The sequence below is a fragment of the Buceros rhinoceros genome, unplaced genomic scaffold, assembly GCF_000710305.1.
Source record: "Buceros rhinoceros silvestris isolate BGI_N320 unplaced genomic scaffold, ASM71030v1 scaffold41702, whole genome shotgun sequence".
Classification (NCBI taxonomy): Eukaryota; Metazoa; Chordata; class Aves; order Bucerotiformes; family Bucerotidae; genus Buceros; species Buceros rhinoceros.
The window spans coordinates 27,462-46,658 of NW_010397962.1; the positions used below are offsets into that span (position 1 = coordinate 27,462).

A 19,197-nucleotide genomic window follows, 5' to 3' on the forward strand; every position below is an offset into this window, starting at 1 on the left:
CCATGAGTCTTGAGTTTGCTTTCAGTTTCCAAGCTGGAAACAGCCAGGGCATTGTTTATGTCATGCCAGCCCTGCCAGATTTCTGTTACTAAACACTTGTTGGTAATCAGTGTGGTAGTTTTGGTAATTGTGCTAAACATTTTTCAATTACACAGATTCTGTGTAAATAACTGCTTGTGGTATTTAACCCTCAGTTCTTTAAACCAAATTTACAAGAAATGCTTCCTCCTTATTCACTGATACTTGTGCTAGATTTTTTTGTATTCTCTTCTTGGAGATCTCTGGCACAAAATTTAGAGGGTGTGCTCTACCTCCCAAAACCATTCTGATTAACCTGAGGAGAGATCTACACTCTTGGGTTATGAATCAATGAATATCAAGGAGTCCTCCTAAGTTCCACCCACAGGAAGCAAGTCTTGACAGCAGATAACCTTAATGCTTTTGGATTAACCATCTTTTGGAAGCAGAAAAAAGAAGTTTACTAGTAGATTTAAAGGCAGAGATTGGCATAATCCGGACTGAAATACCTGTGCTGTCCCCAGATTTATTTAATTTTGGAGAAAAGTTAAAAAAAAAGTCATGGAGTTTCTCCTCTTAATCAGTGCCAGAGGACTTGACAATGCCTATGAAGGGAGCTGTATTGCTGTGAAAATGAGTAATGCAGCTTTATGGAAAACTATCTTTAAGCCTCTTGCAGCATTTGTGATCAGAAAATGTCATGTTACATGGTTCCCTGTATTCTCTTTTCCTCCTCCCGTCCCTTAAATTCAAGGCTCTTGAGATCTGCCAACAGAGGAACTTTGTAGAAGAGACTGTCTATCTTCTGAGTAAGTACCACTCCGTGTGATAAATTGCAGCATGCATTTAATCTTGTCATGAAGTTTATGCTACAGAAATACATGATTTATCACCTTATATCGTTTAACACACTTTCCCAGAGACAAAATTGGTTTCCAGTCAGTACAACCAAGTAATGTGATGTAGAAAATAAAACAAAGCACTGGGTTATTCATAGGATGTCTTAATTTCATATATTGTGTTCTGCCTTTCTGATTTGGTGTTTTTCTGGGGATTTGGAGGTGTTGGGGGGCTATGGGGAACCAGGTTGGGGGGAAGTATTTTTGGGACAATCTCCAAGAAAAGAGTAGTACTGTCAGTATTACTGACAGAAGAGGGGGGGAGCAGTAAAACAAATGTTTTATTCTGAATGCATCTGAGGAGCTTAGTAGGAAGATTTACTTATGTTCCCTCTTTTTTTAATAAAATTAATTGTAAATTAACTCCTCCAGCCAGGCCAAGGAATCTGCCTCAGATGGGAGGCATTGTAAGACTAGGACTTTTATGTATGTTTATGTGTTAGTCATGAACAGAAAGGAAAGATTTTTGCTATAGTAAGAAGAATGTTTTGTCTATTATTTGAGAGCAGAGTAGGATTTACTCATGGATTTATTTAAGTAATAGTTCAACATTTCTACTGCTTCTTCCTCTTCCCTCATTTCCCGTGAGTGTAAGCTGTGCTATGCGTACTGCAATTAAGAGTGTCTGTGCAAGCGCTTGTAGAGGGGGTATATCATGTCATAGTTTACACACAAACGCATACACACAGTCCATCTTGCATTAGATACTGCTGCAGTTCAGAACCCTAAGATGACCCAACACATCCTTAAGAAGGGCTCCGGATCCCAATCCAGCAAAGTGCTCCAAGCTCTTGTTCGGTTTATACTGATTGCTCAGAGATTTGCAATCCTACATCAGGTTAGATTAGATTTGGTCTTGGTTCAATTTAGTCTGCGGCAACTTCACATTTATGAAATTCGTATTAAAAGAGCTTCTTAAAGCACTGAGCGTTAATAAGCATTTAGGATTTATAATCTCTTATTTTTTCCTTCTAGGCAGAATGGGTAATAGCCGCAGTGCCTTGAAGATGATAATGGAAGAATTGCAAGATGTAGATAAAGCTATTGAATTTGCCAAGGAACAAGATGACGGAGAACTTTGGGAAGACCTCATCTTATATTCTATTGACAAACCACGTAAGTGGGATAGCTTCTGAGAAGCCTTGCATGTGTTTCTTTTTGTGGAAGTTATAGCAGTTAAGTATTGAATTCTCTGTGTGCATGTTAGAGAGGGTGCTTATGGATGGCCAGGGAGGTGTTCCAGTTTGTGGAGCACAACAGAACTGTCCCACTATGCATAAAAACTTCCAGTAAGGCAGCATGTGGGCATGCTACAGAACACGTACTTCAGGATTTAACATTTGACTAAGCTCTGCGTAGTTATGACCTTAATGACACAAATTAAGGGGAGAACGGTGCTTTTAATTTGGAAGAATGGGGCTTTATTTTTAGGCAGCCTCAAAACACAGCTTGCAGGCTCCCTGAGGATGTTGTGCAGTGTGGTTATTGCAGCTGCTTTCCTTTAAAATTCTGAAAAGGAAGAAGCTGCCCCTTTCTGCCCCTCAGTGATTTGGTTTGTTTCTGTGGCATAAAGGTAAGATCTGTAGTAATGAGTGCGCTTTGCCTTTCATCCCTTATATGAATAGCTACCTGAATTTAAAGTTCAGATGGAATCAGAAACTGTCTGAATCGCAAGCAACATCAGTTTTGCTCAGGAGGCAGATTCATAGGACTGCAAAAATAGAGGATTTTAACTATCTACTCTTAGTTTTGCAACCTCTTCTGGGGCTTTAAGTCAAGACTTTAAAGTCTCTTTTGGGATCTCTTTTCCAAAGGATTGAATGGCTTGTAGAATTCGTGTCAGAATACGTATCTTTTTCATCCCTTGGCTGCTAATTCTGTTGGGAAAAAGCAACCAAAATCTGTTGTTGGTATTCTCAAGGTACCCATACTTAAATGCAGTCCATCACTGAAAGTGATGATACAATTAGTGATGTCTTTAGAGCATAAGGGATTCAAAGCACGTAGAATTCTCTCGGTTCTATCTGTCCATATGCAGAACAATGCCAGAGATATTCCTCAGTTTTGGGAGTTGAAGAAAATAAACAGCCTTGAGGTTTTCCTTCTAGTGTTTCATTTAGCCAGATGTGCTTCAAAAAACAAGAGTTCTTTTGTGTCAATCTCAGCAATGTTTACAAACATGGTGGATTTCAGTTAAGTGCTTGAAAATTTGTTTATAAACCTGGAACTGGGAATGGAGTAGCCACAAAATGTGGTTAATTTGCTCAAGTGTCCTTTTTATTGAATTTGAAATTCATTATTTACTTGTGGGTTTGTGCTGGGTACACTGTTACCTCTTTTCTGAATACCCTAGAAGGTCTGCGAATTGTCAAACTGTGTCTTACTCTCTTCCCAAAGGCCTATATTCAAGTGAATACAGCTAGAAGCAACATATGAAGGCTATGTAAAAGAGGCTTAGAGTTATCTCTAAGTAGGGAACTGCTATAGAACTGGCCAAAGTCTAGCTTGTCTCCAAAGCATGCTTTAATCAGGTATTTCATAGAATTGTAGAGTAGTTTGGGTTGGAAGGGACTTCAAAAAACATCTAGTTTCAATTCCCTGCCATGGGCAGAGACACCTTCCACTAGACCAGGTTTCTCAAAGCCCCGTCCAACCTGGCCTTGAGCACTTCCGTGGAGGGGCTTCCACAGACTCTCTGGGCAACCTGTCCCAGTGCCTCACCACCCTCACAGTAATCACAGTATTTTGCTGGATTTTCTTCTTAATTTCTTCACCTCTTGGTTTTCACAGCTTTTATTACTGGTTTGTTGAACAATATTGGAACGCATGTTGATCCCATTCTTTTGATCCACCGCATTAAGGAAGGCATGGAGATTCCTAATCTGAGAGACTCGCTAGTGAAAATCCTTCAGGACTACAACTTGCAGGTAAACGCTGCATTCTTCCTGTGATACTCATTTTCAGAGAGAGCAAAACCGGTTTGCCACAGAACGACATGAGAAATGGTGATCATGAGGGTTTGTTCATTTTGTGGAGACCTCTATCATTGATACTGTGGGTTGGTACAAAAAAACCTATGACCAAAAGGATAGAAATTTATCAAGACAATTAGTCCCTTCTCTTGATGGCCTCTAGCACTTCTAAATCTTTCTCATGCTGTCATAAACCTGGTGGGTAAGTAGAACTGGAAGGACTTTGAGGTGCTGGAGCAGGTTCAAAGAAGGGCAACAAAACTAGTGAAGAGTTTAGAGAATTTGTGTTATGAGGAGCAGCTGAGGGAACTGGGAATGTTCAGTCTGGAGAAAAGGAGGCTGAGGGGAGACCTTATTGCTCTATACACCTACCTGAAAGGAGGTTGTAGTGAGGTGGGGGTCGGTCTCTTCTCCCATGTTACGAATGACAGGACGAGAGGGAATGACCTTAAGTCATGTCAGGGGAGGTTTAGGTTGGATATCAGGAAAAATTTCTTTACACAGAGGCCCAGGGAGGTGGCGGAGTCCCCATCCCTGGAGGTGTTTAAGAGCCCTGTCGATGTGGTGCTGAGGGACATGGTTTAGGGGCCTTGGCAGTGCAGGGTGAATGGTTGGACTCAGTGATCTTAAAGGTCTCTTCCAACCAGGTGATTCTGTGATCTTGGATGACTCAGACTATTTCATGCTGCCCAACTGTTCAATGTTGGAAAGTTTCATGACCGGTGCTTTTCATTCTGTTTCATACATGAGAAGGCAGAACAGAACATGCACACAAAACACCCATCAGATACGTGAGCTGTGTGTTAAGTGTCACATAACTAAAGGAAGATGAACTTTTAAAATCTAATTCATGTCTGTTGTGCAGAATGTGTTATGTTTATGCATTTAAAATTAAAGGGACCACTTGTTTGGAGTATGGGAGTTCTTCTCCCAGCACAGTAATGTGCAGCTCCCTACATGGCTGGTTCTGATGAGTGTGAGTAAGAACTTAGAAGTATGTCCTTCAGTGTTCCTGAAAGTCACAGCAGAGAGTTGTGCTGCATGCTTTCAAGTTCCCTGCTACCAGAGGAGACCCAAACTTCAGTTGTCTGTGACACTACTTTGCAGTAAGGATACGGAGCAGCTTGAAAACCTCCGGTGTGACTATGGGGAGTCTCAGAAAACACAGACCAGGAAGCAGCTGAAACTCCAATTTTCTGAACCTCGTAAACATTTGTTTCCCATCTGCTATTAGTCTTTGGACACCTCTAGCAAATAGATGGTCTTGAGGTCACAGCTGGTTCCTCACCAGGCCAAATAAAGCACGCTAGAGCATTCAGTGATGTCCGAAGGCCAGTGAAAAAGGCAGGGTTTAAGCCCTTCCAAGGCTTTTCCATTATTTTATTGTCATATGGGGTTTAGATAATGACTTTCACTAGTTCTAAGAAGCATTTTGCATGGCTTGTTCTCCTGACGCTTATGTGCAAGGAGCTACCTCAGATAAACAGATACATGTTGTAATGTTACTTCCAGTTTAATTGACTTCGTGAGATACTAATTTCCTTCCGAAGTGATATTAGCTAAATAGCGTGCTGCATTTAAATAGCTGCTGCTTAATCTTGCTGCTGTCAGTACCCTGCTGCTTGCGCTGCTCATCCTCCTGTTCCTTCATTCTCTTGAAATCAAAATGTAGTTCTTGGTGTTTCTGTAGGCAGATGGGGAGAGTGTTTTGTGCATAGCTGCAACTTTACAAGTGTATCGTGTGGCTTCCGACAAAGCCGATGACACTGTTTTGGGGAGGGAAGAATCATTGTATCTTCAAATACCTTTTAACAAAATTACTTTGGGATTAAAAGCATGTATTTAACCTTCAGAGTGATATCTAAAATTATTTGCTGTTAGCATTGAAATGCTTCATGGATTTCAAATTAATTCATTTTGAAGTAGATTTGGATAGCTCTAGGGCTAAAATTTCCGTCTCATAGGAATAATAGAAGTTAGGGAAGCTTAATGTGATTTGTGCTTGGCTTGCTTGTATGAGAGCAACACAATATAGCCTCCCCAAAAAGGGGAGGGATTGTTTTTCTTCAGAGAAATGTGAGCTATAGCTTAAAATAAGACTGTCGGTGAAGTGTTACAGACAACGTAAAGCGCACCGCTCATGAACAGATGGTGTGTGCTCTGAATTTAGAGAAGTGATTGCAGCTCTTGCACACTCACCTAAGTAACCTTAGGTGGGCAGGCTCAAATGTTATAGCAGGACTGCTTCTGCATTCAGCGCGTGCTTCAGGACACGGCTGGGACTTCAGGTAAATGCCTAAGTGGCCTCTCCTTGCTGAGGGCAATTCTGCCCTAGCTCCATCCTTTTCTGCTGCCTCATGAGCTGTTTTGAAGCTGGCCTTTGGTGTGTTTGTATGACACCTGGCCACACCTTCGCATCGTCTTGTGTAGGTTCATGGTGAGAGGTCCATGTCCTTTATTCTGGACTGGCACAACTCTTCAGATTTTGGTAAAAACTTCCTGATTTGTATCACCTAATGCAGCAGACATTTTGAACTCGTACAGAAATCCAAGTTTTATCGACTAGGACTTTCTGTAACTCCATCTCTTTGGATCTCAAGCCCTGTATGTGTGCAGCTTTTATTGTACCCATTTTCAAAGCCCCGGTAAGATTGGTTTATGCTTCGGTAAGTATGTGGATGCAAATTTCCTATTATGCTGCGAATTTCCATAGCAGTGAACTTCCTGTTAGATGCAATTTGAAATAGTGCCTTTGACAGACTTTGTCTTTTTGGAACAATTCTTTACATCCCAGCAAAACCAAGTGAATCAAACTAAGTGGCTGCCAAGGCTTGATACATGTGGCTCACAGTGTATATTAGAGAATCCAACCAGGAAGTTTACTAATGCAAGAAAATTTGTTGTCATTTTTTTTTTTAATCTGGGATCTCTCCTGAATACTTTTTTTATTAGTGTTGACATATTGCAGACTGATTGCTTCACTTTAATAAATTACTACCCATTAGATGAGCTGCTGCAACTGTTCTACGTGCTACTCTAAGGTCACTTCAGCTCTAAAGTAATGTGGTTAACTTATACCTTTGGAAAGAGGTTAATACCTGCTCACTGCCAACCAACCAAGCATGGCATTAGATAGAATTGGGTAAAAGTAAAACATAGATCACATGAGACTTTGTTCTTAGGCCACAAATTCATTTAAAGTAGCTCTAACTTGCTTTTGCTCTAGTGTTACAGCTCTGCTTTACAAGCAGGAATCTGTTAAGCTGCCTTATTTTTCTTCAAGAATACCCATTTTTATTTTCCAAATTCAGGAAATATAATTCTGCCATGAACATAAAGCTGAGCTCTCTCTTGAATATCCTTTTACGAAGGAAAAGGTTTGAGTGGTTTTCTGAATTGGGATTAAAACTCCAGGTGGTTTTGTTTGAATTTTTTTTTTCCCCTGCTTTGGATCATGTATTACATTTTCTTTCTCATCATCCAAGTTAAATGTATTAAAACCATTGTACATAATCAAGTGACGCTGGTTTATTGTAGTGATAAAAGTTAATGTTTACTACTGAAATAATACTGATTTTAGTGTTTATATACAGTAACTGAGAGACAACAAAGTTATGAAGACGAAGGCAACAAAGTTACAGTTGTCTGCATTTTAGCAAGAGTATTTATCAAGTGTAGTCAAATTTTTTTATTATATTTTATATCTAGCTCCTGAAATCTAGTTCTTTGGTGCCATGTATTTACAGATAAAATAGACCAGGGAAGGCTGACAAAAATCCCTTTATTTGTGTGCTTGGGAGTTAGTTATAAGCCCGTTACACTTTGCACATGTATAAAATACATGTCTTTTCAGCATGGGTCTGCCCATACCTGAGTGAAATTTAGGAAATACTTCTATGGTGGAAGAGATTTAAGTATCTCCTTTGTTTCAGAAAGAAAAACCTAATTTCTTACCTTTTATATGACAGCTGTTAATAGAAAACTTCAAAAGCTGTTGGTATAGTAAGATGTTTTTCCCCTAGTTTTAAAATATAAAAGCAATTCAGACAGAGTTTAGATGCAGTGCCTCCAGATTTTGTGGATTAGCCACTATACTCAAGTGTCAGCTTACTAGTTTGGGCTTTGACTGAACCTGCAGTAACTCTGGTGGTTGACAGGGGGTCATCCATTCGTTGAATTCACATCTCTCCATTCATAATGGAGTTTATGAACTGAGACCCCGATGATAATCTGATGAATGCTGCTTGAAACAGCACCTGCAAAAATTGTTGGCTTTTACTCGTGAACATGAATAAGCTGCTGTGCAGACACCTGGAGGCACTGGGGAGCAGGGGGCAGCGTGCAGAGAGTGACATCTGCCTCTGAACTGAAATGTTAATTGTGGTCATCGTGTTGTTTGGAAGAATTCAGTCGTTAGAATTTAGCCTTGAGTAATTTTGACTTGTTTGGGTACTAAGCTGAGTCAAAGCCTGAGTTTAGTCCCAAAGCTTTGAGTATACCCTATTAAATACCCAACTGCATACTGCAGTGTTTTCCTTTAAAGATTGCATTAGGCATTTGTAAATCAGGACTTTTTAACGAGGCAAAATTTTTTGTGGCTTTAGATTTTAATTATGCAGTAGCATCTTCCTTAATATAGTCATAAAAATGAACTAAGATTCTTTTTTGCAGTAAATGTTTTGTTTTGAGGCGTTCTCATTAATTTGGTAAAAAGCGTTATATCTGCCTAGAACTTCTCTCTGTAGGTGTACCGTGCTGTCCTGCTTGAGCTTACAATGATCTGCTTTTAAAGGGTAAAAAATGTTCAGTTTCATCCTCTCTGAGTCCTATTTCTTCACCTCAGAAAGTGGTTTCATTACAAATTTATGCCTGATGTCAGTGTTAACTAGTTTAGCCTGGTCTTAGGGTGCACAGTACTGTATTTCTCCCTCATTTTAATGAAGAAAAGTTATTTCAAACATTCTTTCTCCCTCTGTCTCACCTCCAAATTCCCTCCTGCTTCTCCTTCTGTAACTCTTATCTACCTCATCTCTTTAAATCTCAACACTTCTGCAGAAGCAGATTTGTTACCTCAAGGTTTGACATTTTACATTCTTTACTGTGACTTTTTCTTTTATATAACAATAGCTGCCTGCTATGTTCCATTTCTAGCAAAATAAGGTCTGACAAACAGTCGTGGTATGTGGTATGGAAAAATCTTAGTGGAGTTTAAATAATGGGCTAAAGATAGTGCATGTGTCTTATAAGATATTTCTATTACTTCTGGTTTTTAAGGCATTAAACAGTATTGAGGTTTTCCAGTGACCTAATGATATCTCTGTTTCCCTCTTCGTTTTTCTTTTTTGGAATAGTGTTTTCCTGTTGGCACACCGCATCTTAAGTAGAAATACTAAATCATGCTCCCTTCTTCCCATTGTGTCTGTGCCCCACCCATCTCACTTAACATGCTCGCTTTTTTCATTTTACCGAAGTGTGGGATTTTTCATCTGCTTATGCTAAGTGCCACGAGCCAAGGCTCCAGTATATAGCCAAGACCTTATCCACTCCATTGTTAACCTGTCTTTGGGATAAAATTCGCTGATTAAGAATATTTTGAATCAGGCAAGCACTTATTCTGAAAGACAGTCTCCTTCAATTGCCCTTGCAAAAAGTTTCTAGTATTTATTTTTTTCAAAGCTTTTTCTAAATATAAAACAAAATTTAACATTCTCCATTGCCCTTGGATGAAGTTGGAAGAGGAAACACATACTCGGGTAGTTTCTGGGATTATCACAGATAAAAATGATCGGGTTTCTAAAGTGTCTTGTAGAGCTGCATGCAGTTGCTGGTGCTCTGAAATGTGTTACAGTTCACGGTGTCTAATGCTGAGGAACATCATTTGCTCACTGACATGCCCAGTTTGAAATGCTTGAAGTGTTACTCAATTTTAATTTTTTGATATATCTCAGATTTGCAATCTTAACTGCATATCATTCTTGGCAATGTGTCCTTGTTACTTCACAACGTGTCTGTGAGAAGATAGTGTTTTGGACGGTGTAAATCTATTCATACGCTTCTTCTTAGGTATCTGCATTAGCTGTATCTTGGACTACTTTAGAACGCTTGATGTCTCATGTAATGCCAATAATTAGGAGAAAGGAATGGGCATTGCCTCTTTATACCACTTATTTGGTAGGGTTGTAAAATTGACTGAGAGTCTCTTTTGAAAGCACTTTTCAGAGGAATTGTTTTCCAAGACAACAAATTTCCTCCAGTTTAGAGGTAAGAAGAAGAAATCCATAAGACTTATTTGTGTTTCTCATATTTTCAAACTTGCTTCATTGAGTATTTTTCACAATACTCAATAAGGCTCTGTACAGTTTTGATGCCCGTGATGCCTTTTTGTGGTTCACAACATTGTCAGACAATCTAATGCAAAATATTGGATAAGTAGAAAGGGGACTGAGACTTCTGCTAAAGAGGAACGAACTCTGGACCTTTGGTTAGTTGTATGGACTTTTAATACTGCTTACTCCATGGCACCTCAGCCGGAACTGTGCTTGAAGAACGTACATGTTGAATTGCTGTGTTTACAAAGGTTTTATAATTATCAAAACCTTTCCTAAAGATGACAGGAAAGATATGGGCAGAAAAAGTTGTCAGATGGTTTGGAAACCAGTTATTGGGGCACTGTAAACATCCCTCTCCATTGTGTTTTAAGACAAGCTCATAGGAAGAAGTTTATAATTTATGACAGTGGTATATTTTTAAAGGGTTTTGTATTTGTAGGGGTTTGGGGGTTTTATAATGGAGGTTTTTCATTCAGATTGAGTTGGTGGTAACAGGATATTCCTCCTTTATAATAGATTGAAAGTCTTAAACATTCTTTGCACTCTTTGGCAGCAGAAACCCCGTGGAGACTTGCCATGGAGTTGGTGTGTCCATCTATTCAACAACCGCTGTATTTTGTGTTCTTTGCACCAACAGATCTTGCTGAGGGAAGGTTGCAAAAAGATACTTGTCGCCGATTCTCTTTCTTTACTGAAGAAAATGCATCGAACTCAGATGAAGGGTGTTCTAGTAGACGGTGAGTGTAGCAGAAACACGGTGGCTCTCAAGGTTTTGAAGTCTTTTACTTGGTTTATAGACCCAAGCCACGTGGCTATCAGCTTTGGAAGCCTGAGTATTGTACCTTGTTTGTAGAGTGTAGTAGGGTATGAGCTGCTTTGTGCTTTGCAAAGCTGCTACTCATCTCAAAAACAAGACCCAGCAGGCAGCTTTTTCCCTTGATCAGTCTCTACAGAGGCATTAATTGTGTCGTGCAGTTTGTCTGTGAAGGTGAAAAATGCAGAGCCAGCCAGATGAAAATAATCTGCAATCAAAGCAAAAGCTGCAATACAGTTTTCAGAAATAGTTGAAAATATTTTGCAAGGTGCTAATGATACACGTGAGCAGCACTGCTTCGCTCCAGCAGAGAGTTCGTACCAAGAGACAAAAGCTGACGGAAGGAGAGGGGGTCAGAGCTCCTGCTACAAAATGCTGCGGAGATATCAGGCACCCACCCTATGCTCCTTTTTCAGTTTGCCTTGTGCCTTTACAGCGCTGATCCTGAACCGCCTCAATCCTGCAGTTCCACCATCATCAGCAACAGAAGAACTAAACATTTCTCATGCTGTTAATAGAAATGCTGCTTCAATACTGCTTTTCAATTTTTAATAGACTGTTAGGCATCTTAAGAAATACTTCACGAGCAAGCTCCATTTCTGTAACAGCATCTGGTCAGGCCTGCTTTATTAAAAACTAAACATGGAGTTTGTTAACAAACCTGTTACAACTTTGTTTTGTTTTTCCAGAGGAGAATATCTGCGAATCATGCCTGTCTCCAATACTTCCTTCAGGTAAGATGCTTTTCTAGAGGAGAAGGAGGTTGTCTATTTTTATTTATTATTTGTGGAGGAACTACTGTTTGCTTGAATTCTTGGAAGTGTTTAGTAGTCTCCCTTGGGAATCACTGCATAAATTTCTGTGCAAACCCAGATTTTTTTTCTTACTCATCTTTGACTTCATGTTCTGTTTTGAAATGCATACAATGCAAGGCAACTTTTAATTCCACTAACATGTGTATCCTCCAGGATTAGTAGAACCACAAAACTATGCTGTTGCCACCAAATCTTGTCCAACTCTCGAACAATTCGGACTGAACTTGTTAGATTGTAAGGTTTTATGGAATATACTTTTTGTCTGAGTGGTGGAAGACTCCCAGCTTCAGTCTCTGCTGTCGGATTTGAAACAACTTCTAAAAGACACTTGTTCTAAAACATCTTCTAAAGTTAGCTTTGAAAGTAGAAATTCAGGATGTTATTTTGAAGACCTACATTCTGCAAGGCAACCACAGTTCAGAAATACCGATATAGTTGTTGGGCCTCTTAAGAAGAAATAGTTTTACTAGAGGAATATCTGTCATGGCAACTTCCAACAAGTATAGGTAAGACAAAGTATATGTATGGACCTATAGGGTTTTTATTCGCTGAGCATCCATAGCCCAATAGAATCACAGTGTTTAAATCTATTTTCTAACATTTTTCACTCAAAAAGAACTGTGGTATGATCACATACAGACCACAGCAATCCCATGATTGGCAGAGCTGAAAGTGCTGAAAGTGCCTTGAGGTCTGTGTGTGTCAAGGTAATGGGAGCCAAGGAATCGAACGTGGATGATGCTGAGTGAGGTGGTTGTTCTTTCAATATGTGCATGTCATATGAAGGTTTCTAACTGGGATAAAATATTTATGTGGGAATCAAAAGGCACATCATACACTTAGGCGGCTTCTTGCCAACTTTCAAGATGATGGTGTGTAGTGTAGATATTAGAACTGCTTAATATTTTGGTTCTCTCTGCACTGGCACAAGAATTATTTACTAACTTGTCTTCAAAATGGCTGAATTATTTGGTGGTAATTTACTCTTTTTCCTCCCCAAATTTAGTATTTTTGACACATGAAAAACTTATGGTGAAAAGGTGTACAGCATTTAAGAATTGTCTTGTAACTCCATCTCTGGAACGCACTACCTAAAACCGTTGCTCTCCATGGTTTCTATAAATGAGCTGGAATAATTTGGAAATTAATTTAAGAGATGTTACTTGGTGTTTTACGTGTATGATAGAATGCAGGCTGTAGCTGCTGAGTCATTTGTTTCATTGCCCTGTAATAATGAATTTACTTTTCTTCTTCCCAGATGCATCCAGGTCCTTCAACGTGGTAGTGTTCCACTGCAGGCACATGTTTCACAAAGAGTGTCTCCCGGTATCTAACACAGTAAGGAACTAGCTTAATTAATCTCTCTGACACCTTTGCGAAAGATTAAAAAGTCAAATTATTTCCTTATGTCAACTGTGGAGAAGGGCATAGGTTGATCGGGAATTGTGATGTGATGGCAGTAAGCGTTTGCGATGGTAGCCCATAACAGTATGTGACTAAGGAAAGAGGTTTTCTGCAGTTCATCCAGTTTAGGAAGAAACGCTGCTGTTTGAGAAGTATTTTATCCCTTTCTGCAATCCAAATATGCAATGCAGCTTTCAGACCTACAGGGAATACAACCTATTTAATTTTTTTGTTATTAATTCTTTTCAGTTGCAGCTCTTACTTTATTCTGGTATTTAATTAAACATACTTAAAGATATTTTCAAGTGAATCCTGCGAAATGATTCTGACCTGGAAGAAAAAAAAAATTACCATTTCAGAGTGAAAGTTTAAATATCTTTGTACTGACCTTTATGCTCAGAACATGTTTTTCTTCATAAAGGAAATACTGTTTTTTCTAAATGAAAACAGATGAAAAGTAGTGATATAACTGGTTTGGAACTTAGGAGTGAAAGCATCGCAATGGTAACAGAATCACAAAGAGAATGCAATTTAAGCTGTATCTGTCACTGAAAATGAACATCTAGGAAAAAAATAACTTGGGTGAATCACTTAATCTGCAAGTAACCAGGCAAAGAGCTTGTAACCATATGGTACAACATGTACACTTCAATATGTTATGAAAATCTTAATGAATTAGACCACTGCACAAGAAAGACCGACTAGTTAATATTTATTCATACAATATTTACCATAAATCTTATTTTTTGATAAATACTCTAAAATGTATCTAGCATTCTTGATTTTCTGCGACAGTAACCTGTCAGATGGGATTTTTAAACGTAACTTGGACGTTACGTCATATATATTCTGTAGTATGTATGAATACACAAGTATCTGCACATCTCCGATGTTGTTGAAGATGTTCCTGCTCATTGTGGGGAGGTCGGGCTTGATAACCTTTGAAGATCCCTTCCAGCTCAAAGCATTCTATGATCTGAGCTGCCTTCCCCACTGCTATGGTCTTTCTTGGCCTTAGGTAACCAGTTGTTGCTGCTACTTGTTTACTGGTGACGTACTGAAAGGGAAGTTATGCATGTATAAAGCATGGCACAGAGTTAAACACAGGAGTAACAGTAGACACGCATTTGATATCGAACAGACAGTATTCGGGCCGTATTCTCAGCTGCTGGAAATCTGTGGAGCACTTTCCAAAGCCAGCGCTGTGATTAAGGCATCCAGTGGTCAGTGCAGCCAATGAGTGACTAAATCTCTTCTTTATCTATAGAGATAATCAGCGATGCTTTTACTCTGTATTCTTCATTTTTGTGGTGGAGGAAATTTGTCCTTACCCTCCTGGAGGGTGATGGTGATGCGCTTGGAGTGAGTGGGGAGGTGTACTGCCCTCTGACTCCAGGACAGCCTGCTTCCTTGTGTTCTTCTATATCGCCTTCCTACACCTATCCGTGAATATGGTGACAGCCCTATGTCCCCTACAGGGAACAGTGAGGTTGAGAAAGGCATTAGCATGTTCTGTTCGTCTTCCCATGTTCCAGCATGGCTGCGTTTCTCTAAGATACTTGTTTTCTTTTTGATTTCTAGGTATCTCCTGTCCAGTTCTGCAACATATGCAGTGCCAAACACCGAGGGCCAGGAAGCGCAATCCTGGAGATGAAGAAATAGCAGTCCCCTAGTTCTCCATGCTAGTCTGTGACACCAAATCTGTTAGGACCATGCAGAGCCACTGTTGTTTCTCTTAGTCATCATTTCTGCGTATAATTGTGATGTAAAACTGGTTTCCATAAGTTATGCAGCTTAATGAATGCTTTTGGGAAAGAGAAAATGTGAAAATCTTTACCTAATAAGTCTTTGTTACGGACTTTGTATGTCTCTATTCCTTGTTCAGCTCGTTACTAACTCTGGAACAGAATAGAGGAATAAAACAGGAAGGAAAAAACCCCAGCGGTTTGGAGTTCATGCTTGCTATCGGGTGATGTGCTTTACCATTCGGAGCCATGGCAGGCTCGTGGTTAGGTATTGTAAAGAAAGATGAATTGCCCTGAATTCGGCTCACCAATCCGCTTCAGTCCTGGTTTAGTCTTTTGGTGAGCTGTTTAACTTGAGACCCACCGGAGTCTGACTGCTTTCAGTGGAACTGCTTCAGGACTCAAAGCTGGCTGTGTGCAGACTCAGACGTTAAATTAAACTTGGTAACTGTTAATTCCACATATTGGCAATTCACCGTGGCTGTATGGATGTGTATTCATAGTTTGTTATAAACTGGTTATTTTCTCAGTTGATCTTCACAATGCAGTACGTTAATGTGAGCTTTTCTCATGTTAAACGCATCCAGAAACCTTTTTTTAAATGTTAGCATTAGGTCTTTACACTTATTTTCCTCGTGTGAGTGTTGTTGTAAGTGTATAATTTCACTGAAGTATGGGGGGGGAAAATACCCCATCTGACCATTCAAAGACAAGATCTCTAGGAGTTTCTTTTGGCTTTAGCAATTCAGTGGCTATGTTCGGCTGTTAACAAAAATATATTTATCTTTAATTTCAGCTCTGTTCTGTTGATCCCAAGAAGGTGATCTTTCAGAATGTCCTCACAGGAATGTGATCTCTTTATAATGTTCTCTGATTCAATTAAATAAGAGCATCTTCTCCCTAAGAAAAGTAATTTCTTAGAACTCCCTAGATATTCTTCCTCTTTTTAATAACTGGAGTTTGAAAGTAAAAATATGTTGGTTTACCGTCAAGTTGTGAGGTTTAAACAAGCAGTTAACATAAGCTCTGAAACAACGGTACAGTGATGCTGCAGCGTGTCTGTGAAACTGGAAAGGGTAACACCTCTGAGTTCTTCTGTGCCTTACTGCCATGTGGGCAGAGCTTAAAATAATTTGTTGTAGAAACCTGGATTTCTAGTTTCTGTAAATTCATTATATTCTTTTGATATTCTCCAGGCAGTTGGCTGATCTGGAGTAGCAATCCAAAGAGTGATTTCTGTTGACCACTGTGTAGATCTGTATAATACCGGGATAAAATGTTATGTGTATTAGGAATGCTAGAGTTTACGCTGCGTGGTTACAGCAGCAAAATTGTCACTGAAAGGATAGATCTCTCAAAAACAGCCATCCTATTCCACTGTGATAATACAGACAGCTGAGGAAAAAACAAAAAATGGTGCAGATTATTCATGGACGCGCAGTAGATGAAGTAGCAGAAGAACAGGAGCTTTGTAGTGCAGAGCGTAGCCCGCATATGTCAGGCTTCACGCGTGAGAATTCCTGCCTGGCTCTGTAGCAGGTTGCTTTCAGCAGCTAGTACGCGTTCTCAGCTATCCCGTTCATTTATCCAGTCTTTACTACACCGATCAGGAAAGCTGCTTTGATTCCTAGTAAACAAAATGCTCCAGTGAGCTCAAGTTCTGTTTCACCATGATTCTTGAACTATCATGTGTCTATAGACAAGGTTAGAAACTTAAAAAAACCCTCTTCCTCAGTAGCTCTAAGCAGCTTTTCTCTATTATACCCGAAGAATGTGCTGTGCAATGCCATAAGCTGTCAGCCTGTGGGAGGAAAATGTCAAATTACTCCCATACAGTTTTGTCACAAAGTGTTCTGTGGCTCAGAGTTATATGATCATTTAAAGCATGTATATTGTTTACTTCAGCTTGGCCTTAAATTCCCTAAAGCATTGGAGTGTTTAGTGACTCGGTTTGCTGGCCTGCCATCACCAGCAATCATATTGCATTATTCCCTGGCATATTCTTTATGTTATGCAAGTAATTTTAAATCACTGTATGAAAATCCAATCAAAATCTCCTCTAAATCCAAAGCTTCTTTCATTCGAGCTTCAGGGACTACCCTTTTCATGTCCCAGAATTCTAAATTTGCTCATTAAGATTCAGCAAGAAATGTGCAGTCCTGCCTTTGATTCACTTTTCTCCCTGAGAAACTGTCACATCATAGAAAATGTCTGAGGTTAGAGTCTGAAATATTCAGCTGCCCAAGAGCTTTTCTTCTGGAGAACAGTTCTGCCGAAGAAGTAGTCTTAAAGCTGCATAACCCTTCAGAAAAGTACGGAGCAACGCTACTCCAGTTCACCAGCGCTTATTTAAGACATCAATCCATTTATCAAAGTGCTTGTGCTTCTAACTAAGGTGAACTTAAGGTAAATTTAGCAAGGGAAACACTAATTTTTCAGTGATCCATCCATTCTGTGTGACTTCTTCCGTGGAGACCAATAAAGCTAACTGAAAGGGTATGTCGTGGGTCAAATAAGAGTGTATTGGTCTGCCATATCAAAAAGACAAAAGTATTTTTGTTTTTATGGGTCTTTGGATGTTTTTTCTCATCTGCCTTTTTCTTTTATTACTTTGAGACCCCAATGCTGTGTGATGGGCTTGGTGGCAATGTTGGGCTACAGTGAAGATTTTGGTGGGCCCAAAGGGTGAGGAGCTGGTGGTGCTTGGTGAGCGTGAGGCTATTCAGTCCTGCTGAGAGCTCAGTTGAAAGTGACCGCATCAGGATAAACATGGACTTCTGCAAAAGGAGGAGTTAACCTGTTCCTCACAGGCCTGTGGGAACTGGGAGGGACCTGCCAGGAGTAAAGCGCTCTCTAGCCAACAGTTTGTGGGGCAAGAGATGCTTGTGGCTCTTGCAATAAATTAATGGGTTATTGGATGATCTTTATGAGGCTGATAGACGATGTTCAAAAGAGACTGAGACAAGGCTCTGCAGATCTTTTGGGTATTTTGAGAGGTGCGTGACTGACTTTGACCATCTCCTGCTGCAGCCAAATCTCATGTAGCTACCGGCAAGTAGCTGTGTCTCAGTGGGGCTTGAGGCAGCTCCTCTACCAGACCAGAGGTAGACTCAATCTGCTGTGTTTGGTGCTTGGGCAAGAGTCTACTGCCCAAGAGTCTACTGTGTGACTCAGGGGGTCAGTTAATACTTCAAGGAGTCGTTCTGTGTACAAGGGATGTCCTCGAGCTGTAGCTGCCTCTGACAGCCGCTCACCTGTGGGAAGCCTTGAACACAGCAGGTATTTGAGCACTGGAAAAGGAGTTGTTCAGTGTCTGATACTGATGGTGTGTTACAGGGCCAGAGCTAAGGCAAAACGAGTTGTTTACCCATTTTTAGATCCCCATCATCTTCCTATTTGAAATAAGTGTTTTGTGGACCGTTGTTGCCAAGGACTGGACGGCAGATCTGTCAAGGACTGCTGTAAAAGAACGAGAAATATCCAGTTGTCTGCTGCGTTTTGTAATAAATTTTTAGTATGAGACTATGCTGCAACATCTTTTTCTAAATTTTGGCTGATAGCTGGATAGAGGCTGTCAGTGTTGTGAATAGACTGCACAGGCTGCTTTATCAAGTTCTCATCTTGGACAATTTAATCTCTTTCTACGTTAGAGTTAATGGTTGTTCAGCTGGAGCCTTTTCAGCAGGCACCACTTTAATCGTTGCTGTTGTGTACACCACCACAGTGGTTTTCTGCTTGGTGAGTAGAGTTCCTGCCTGCGATTCAAGGGAAATGGAGTTGCAAATAACCTTTTAAATTAAAACCTCACGTTGGGTTTCCCATTTCTGAGATGTTGTGATTTAGCATTCAAGTATTTTATGTCTCAGTCACCTTGGAAAACACAGAGCCATCTCTGCAGGCTGTTTGGGCCGCTCCCTGCCTGTGTCGTTTGATAGCGGTCTGATAAAATACCTGCAGGAAAACTCTTACCTAGTGCTGAACAAGGATCATCGTCTGAACGAGGAGCATCTCTCCGAGAAGCCTGTCGTCCCTCTCTCTTCTGTTCTACAGTTCCAACTTCATATCCATGCAGCATAACTTCTACCTGCCATTACAAAAGCTAGTCAGGACATCAGGGTCTCCTTCTCTTGAGAAGAGCTTCCCCCTCGAGCAGATCTTTGCCAAATAGTAACTCTAAATCAACTGCTGCGCTTTCAAAACA

The 19,197-nt window shown here is 40.1% G+C and overlaps 1 protein-coding gene across 1 annotated transcript in view; it reads left to right on the forward strand.

Moving 5' to 3' along the window:
- Positions 1–15,185, forward strand: part of VPS41 (vacuolar protein sorting 41 homolog (S. cerevisiae)) — a gene marked incomplete at its 5' end in the record, with an annotated part of 35,150 nt that extends 19,965 nt beyond the window's left edge. Inside the window, 7 exons of the mRNA XM_010130908.1 lie at positions 773–827; positions 1,893–2,033; positions 3,708–3,844; positions 10,856–10,955; positions 11,722–11,766; positions 13,106–13,185; positions 14,833–15,185. Of these exons, the coding sequence (XP_010129210.1) occupies positions 773–827; positions 1,893–2,033; positions 3,708–3,844; positions 10,856–10,955; positions 11,722–11,766; positions 13,106–13,185; positions 14,833–14,913 (639 nt within the window). The remainder of the gene's footprint in view (positions 1–772; positions 828–1,892; positions 2,034–3,707; positions 3,845–10,855; positions 10,956–11,721; positions 11,767–13,105; positions 13,186–14,832) is intronic.
- Positions 15,186–19,197: the final 4,012 nt, after the last annotated feature.